This window comes from Trypanosoma grayi (assembly GCF_000691245.1).
Source record: "Trypanosoma grayi strain ANR4 Tgr_974_V1, whole genome shotgun sequence".
In the NCBI taxonomy this organism is placed as follows: domain Eukaryota; phylum Euglenozoa; class Kinetoplastea; order Trypanosomatida; family Trypanosomatidae; genus Trypanosoma; species Trypanosoma grayi.
Window position 1 is genome coordinate 1 of NW_008826593.1, and position 6,246 is coordinate 6,246.

Sequence of the window (6,246 nt, forward strand, 5' to 3'; positions counted from 1 at the left end):
AAGCCGATCCCGCTCCGTCAGCGCGCGCCGTTTGCGGCCCCGCTCCTCCGCCTCCGCGAGCTCCTTCGCGTGCTCGAGCAGCCACGGGCGGCACTGCTCGTACATCCCGCTGTACTCGCACATCTCCGCGGGAAACGTGCAGATAGGGCAGTAGAGCACTTCCACGGGCTCGTGCCGCGCAACAGCGGCGCCGTCCTCCAGCTGCTCCGCCGCACCACTCACCGCATCTCCCTCATCCTGCTCCTCCCCGGGCGTTGCAGCACCGTTCGTCTCTGCAGTTGCCGTCTGTGGGTGTGGCTCACGCACCGGTTCCTCTTTCTTGGCTTTGCCGCCGGCACCACGGTTCAGTTTATTGCCGTGGTATGCCTTCTTCTTCGGTGCCGGCTGCTCCTCCACGACGGAGGAGTCACTTTCGGTGTGACTAGCCGGACTGTCGTCTGGCACCTCCTGCTCAAAAGACGCATTCTCCATCTCTGCAGTTGCTGCTGCCTCGTGTGTGTCGCTAGCCTTTCCCTTCTTGTTGCGTCCCATACTTGAGGAAAGTGGCAGTTGTGACTTCACACACCGTTGAACTTCATATACCGAATTAGCGACCAAAAAAACAATGGTAGGAGAACGAATTCACGTACACCGTAGAAGCACAAGCGAGATGAGCACAGATAGAAAGAGCACCACGAGAGGGGAGTACAATAACTTCACGTGATTCGTCGCCCTATCCATTTCGTACATCGTTCATAGAACAAAACACTGCTCACAAGAACAGAGCCGAGATGAAGCAAATAAGAACTTAGAGACTGTTCCAAAAGCGTTTCTCATGTGGAGGAGCTTGGGGCAAACACGGTGTACTGTAACACACAAAACAAAGAGGTTCAATAAACGAAACAAAGAAAAATCATCGTACTCCACGGAAAAACTCAAACGTACAGCCCTTATATATATATATGTAGATATATATATATATATAAGTGCACTTGATTGCGCAGTTAATTGTATATAAAAAGGCATAGAATGCAACCGTGCCTACATCGCAATCTCTTTCTGAGATTTAATACCTAAAAGCCCAATGAGGCGAACCTACTCCCTATACTCCTTGATTCGGCGCTGCCGAATGCGAAGATGCAACGGAGGCAGCAGCAGCTGGTGACCGAGAAGCTGAGGACCCAGCAGATGGTGACCGAGCAGCTGAGGACCCAGCAGCTGGTGACCGAGCAGTTGATGACCCAGCAGCTGGTGACCGAGCAGTTGATGACCCAGCAGCTGGTGACCGAGCAGCCTGTGCGAGCGGCGGGAGTCGATTGGCGCTCTCAACGGCACTGGGGGATGCACACGCGCCTCTCGACAACGGCCTCACCGTCACTACCTGTGCATCACGTGCGCCATTTTGTCCACCCCTCTGCACCACCACAAGAGGTAACGCAGACGAAAATTGCTGCTTCTCATCTTGCGTGGACGGACGCGACGGCATCTTTCCATTTCCCACAAGTGGTTGCAACTGCCTTGAGCCCATGCTAGATGTGCCATTCCGCGGCATCACACGGATAACGGTCCTCTTCCCCGTACCGTTGCTGTTTCCGGTTCCTTTCTTATTGACCTTCGGCATTATCTCGTGTACGCTGGCCAAAATACGTGCCAGGAGAGCGCGGAACTCATCCTCACTCTTTTTCGTTGCATCCAAGGCGACCTCGAGAATCTGCTTGCGTGTGTCGCCAATAACACTCAAGACCTCCTCCCTCGGCATGCCAGCCCGCTTTTGAATGCTGCGGAGCTCGACCCAGAGACTGTTCAGCTCGTCAAGAATAGGCAACTGCATCACGGCGCCACTTTCCGAGTCGATCTGAGGGCCCTTGACTAGGATTCCATCAGCCTTTGGCTCACCTGCTCGGCGCTCGAGCGCGCGCCCCCTTTCTACCAGCAGCGAAACTTCGTTGCGCACTGCGTGGTCAAGCACCTGGATTTGGTTCTGCAGCGCCACGATGTCTCGCTGCGACGTGAAGTTACTGGCAATCTCATTCCACATCTTGCTAAGAGCAGCCGTTATGGCGGCGTTCATCTCAGCCCTGTAGCTTGTGAGAGGCTTCATCCGCTCCAGCATGTCGCTGTGCGACGCCCGCACGGCGGCCTCCATGATCGATCGCAGCTGCACCGCGCTACGGTCAGCCATCAGAGAGAAGTTGTTGAGATCGTCACGCAGTCGCCGGTGCTCCTCCTGCGTGGATGCCAGCAACCTCTTGTAATGGCTCATATCTTCGCGCAGAGTTTCCAGGAGGCTAAACTTACTCTGTATTGGTTGGGAGAAGCTTTCTGCGACGCAGCGGAATTCCGAAGCCAGCTCATCGACACGCGCCCTCGTTTGCGAGAGTGCCTGCTGCGTTGCGATCTCCGCGGCCCCTTGCTGAGCACGAAGACTTTGCCATCCCTCCTGCACCTTTCCGTTGATGTCAGCAAGACTCACTCGCCAGTTTGAGTCGACCGTCTCCATCTGCTGTCGTTGCGAGGACAATTCAGAGAGCAGCTGCTGGTGCGCCACCTGCTCACTCGTCTCCCACGCCTGGAAGCGCGATGACAAGTTGGCAATGTCACCGGCTAAGGTGCCATGCAGCGCCTGAAGCGCATCCCTCGTGCTGCCTTCCTGCGCATTCATCTTCTGTCGGTCCGCCGAAATTTCGCGCGCAACGTACTCCTGTAGTGACCTCATATCAGTCGATATCTTTTGCTCTAGTCCAGCTAACGCCGCGTTGGTTGTCTGCGCGGACGACTGCAACCTTCCAAGCAGGTTATCAGAGAGGCTCTTTACATCCCCTGAGATTGACCTGTGCAGCTCCACCAAAGCGTTGCGGCACTCTCTATCCAATGCATCAGCGTGTTGACGCACATCCCCAAGCTCGCCACTGAATTTCTGCTGCATGGAGTGCATGTCACCCCGCATGATCTGCTCTAACGATTTCAGTGTTGAGGACTGCGACTGCACCACACCCTCCACATTCCGCACCGCGCCCATCAACGACGCCTCTGATGCCTGCATCCGCTGGTAACAACCAGCGATGTCGCTACTAAATCTTTGCTCCATGACCTTGAGAGCGGCCTGCAGCCGCTCATCTGCAACCTGCGCGGCGTTGGCCTGCCGCTGCACGACTTCCTGCAGCGACTCCATCTTGGAGTTGTTCGTCTCGGCCACCCGCTCCAGCCGTGACGCCATCGCGTCGCTCCGCACGGCACCCTCGCCGCGCTGCCGCGCCTCACTAGCCGAGATGTACTCCTCCATCGTTTTAATGCGCTGCAGGGCCATCGCAAGGGCCGACTCGCTCCTGCGGAGGAGATCCTCCATCGAAGCGACCCGGTTGCTAAGTGACTGATACGCGTCCATCTCTCACCACCTCGTTCCTCACGACCCACTCCACCCGGGAAGCGGAGAGGGAAAAGCTATACTCTGCTCACAAAAAGAAAGCTGGGAAAAGAGCAAAAAAAAAAAACAAAGAGAAAAGAAAAAGTATTCGAAACATTAATCCAAAGCAGTGAGAGAAGCATATTTGGGGAAACAAGCCTCACAAAACAAAAAAAAAAACTGACCGCTGCTGTGCACCACAGCACAAAAAGGTGTTGCTTCTCATAAATAAGAAACACTCGTGAGTGGTGTATTAACTTGTCTGTGTTAGACCCTCACTGTTATGGTGCCCATTCCTTAACCGGTTTCATTCTTTTCCTTGTTAAACAAACACCAACGAGCCTAAACTGCCTCCAAGCGTTGTCTCTTTGCTTCAGGCTCCTCGACTGGGGCTTCACCACGAATGAAGTACGGCTCACTTGTAAGTGTCGACGGACCCAAAGAGCGCGTCACGTAGTCAATGTAGTACGTTCGTCTCAGCATCTCGTGGAGGCGTTGGCTGTGGCGTTGCATGTACGCCAGCAGCGCCTCTAGAATCGTCCGTATTGCCGGCATTGACGCCAGCGACGTGAAGTGGTGGGCCGCTAGCACACTGTGCATCACCAAACTCGCAACACCGCTGTGGCGTGCGTTGGTCACCCACTCCCGCGTGAACTGCAGCAGCCGCACCAGCTGCTCCTCGTCGAGGGCGGGAAGTATAGTGCGACGCAGCGACTCCTCACACTCCTGCGGCGCCTTCACGGACCACTTCACGATCACCTGCCGCAGGTTGCGCGGGTGGTTCAACTTCAGTGCGAGCATAAAGGCCTCGGTGTACTGCCCCTTCCGTAGCGCGTTCGCAAGATCCTGCTCCTTGAGGATCATGTCATGGCGCTCGGACCGCACGCGGTCAGCTTCCGCAGCTGTGTAGTCCTCCGTCGCCACAAGCACGCCGTCCGCGGAGCCGGAGAGAAAATGAACGGCCTCGTTTTCGCGCTCAACGACGCCCAGTGCCCAAACTCTGTCCTCATGCGTCTCGCCTGACCAGACCACCTCCGACGCCGCAATTGCCCACACACGCAGAACACCCTCAGCGTTGCCTGTCACGAGTTGCGTCCCCGCGTTAAAGAAGGCCACTTGCAGCACCGGTGTCCGGTCCACCTGTAGCGTCTTCACACACGCCAGTGATACGAGGGACCATAGACGAATGCTCCCGTCACTCGACGCTGACGCCAGCACGCGATCTGTTGGGGAAAAGGCCAGCGACGTCACAGCGCGACGGTGTCCCTTCAATGAAGCGTCACGGTAAACCTTCTTGCCCGTGATAGTCCAGAGATTCACATTCTTGTCCTTCGCAACAGTTGCAACGTACTGGTCATTGGGAGAAACCGCCAACGCGTGGATCGGCCCCTCGTGGGCGGAGTTAATGCCAGAGCGGGGCGCGAATGTGACAGGGGGTGCAGCTACTTCCCCCGCCTTCCCTTTCGGTAGCGCGGGGCCAACGTGCATGCCGACGTCCCAGAGTCGCAGGTTCTCATCCGTGCCACCGGAAAACACCAACATGTAGCTCTCCGACGATTTTGCGTTGAATGCAATACAAGTGATGTCGCCCTCGTGGCCGCCCTGCCCAATCGCAACAGTTTCCCACGTGGCGGTCGACCAGAATCGAATCTCGCGATCTTTTCCAGCTGTGGCCACCACACGAGCATCAGCAGAAACGGCGCAAGCCAGCACAATATCGTCATGCCCACGCAGCGTCTTGGAAGAGAGGCAGCCGCTCGATGCATAGCATCGCACATCCTTGCTATTCGTTACAACGATGCGCTGAAACGGGAATCCCGGCGGAAGCACCGCCACATCGAGAACTTGGTCTAGGAAGCCGACCAGCGTCGCGGTGGAGCAGTAGCTGCGTGCTCCCGCGTCAGGGTGGAGGAGAGCGATGTTGAAGGAAGCGTCAGCGGCGTACAGCAAGGGTAGACGTTCATCATCGATCAAGCCGTGTAATAGTTCCGCCTCACCCCTGTCCTTGGGACGCATGGCAACCAGCAAGCTGCGAATCGCCAGCTCGTCATCAGCGGCAACATTACTCGTTGCAGGTTGACATAGTCGGCATAGCAGCCTTAGTGGCTCAGTGATGCTGGCGCTATACGTTGAGACCGTCCCGTCCATTCCACCGACGTGGAGGCGAAAGGGCGACTCGAACACTGCAGTGGACACGTGCTCCTTCACAACAACACCGCGCACCTCCTGCAGCTCTGGTGCGGCCATCCTGCAGATAGCAAGCTTGCGGTCCCGACCAATAGAAAGCAGGTGCTCGCCGTCAGGAGTCAAGCTCAGTGCCTCAACAGCCGCGACGTGTGGCCGTCCGTGCGCAAGGAGCGTCTTCGCAACAAAGTCAAACACGGCAACGTGCCCTTCGAAGCTGCCGACGCAGAGGAACCTCTCTACAGGATCGACATAAATGGTGTGCACGAGGCTGGCAGACGGGGTGCGCAGGTTGTGTGTGAGGTGATGGTTGAAGACATCCCACACCTTCACCCCGCCGTCTGTCGAGCCGGAGACGAGGTAGCGCCCGTTCAGAGTGAACTGAACGACGGAAATAGCTTGCTGCGCCGCCGTCCAGCTCCGCAGTGGCGTCAACGTAAACGCAGTGCCATACTCCTTTCTCTTTTCATCACCATCGGGAGAATTCGCCGACGAGATGAATTCACTGGCTTCCTCCTCCTCTCTGATTTCCTCCATTCCCTCAGAGATGCGGTCGAGACGCAGCACGTGCACCTGTAGGGTGCGTGTGCCCAGAGCTATGTAGCTCCCGGGGGGTGCCTGCGCCTCCTTGGTCTTATCGTCGTTCTTATTCTTACGGCTACTGTGGTTCTTGTCTTTCT

At 56.6% G+C, this 6,246-nt stretch overlaps 3 protein-coding genes across 3 annotated transcripts; all 3 read right to left on the reverse strand.

Annotated features, from left to right (window-relative positions):
* DQ04_09741000 (hypothetical protein) lies at positions 1-531 on the reverse strand (the record flags this gene model as incomplete). Its single annotated transcript, XM_009316036.1, has 1 exon — positions 1-531. A coding segment is annotated over one exon (531 nt), but the record flags the coding sequence as incomplete, so codon positions are not given.
* A 550-nt stretch (positions 532-1,081) lies between these two features.
* On the reverse strand, positions 1,082-3,364 carry DQ04_09741010 (putative 60S ribosomal protein L7a; the record flags this gene model as incomplete). The annotated part of the gene is made up of 1 exon (XM_009316037.1): positions 1,082-3,364. One exon carries the CDS (start codon positions 3,362-3,364, stop codon positions 1,082-1,084), a length of 2,283 nt encoding a protein of 760 aa, XP_009314312.1.
* Positions 3,365-3,724: 360 nt separating this feature from the next.
* On the reverse strand, positions 3,725-6,103 carry DQ04_09741020 (putative WD40 repeat protein; the record flags this gene model as incomplete). The annotated part of the gene is made up of 1 exon (XM_009316038.1): positions 3,725-6,103. The coding sequence occupies one exon, from the start codon at positions 6,101-6,103 to the stop codon at positions 3,725-3,727; it is 2,379 nt and encodes a 792-aa protein (XP_009314313.1).
* Positions 6,104-6,246: the final 143 nt, after the last annotated feature.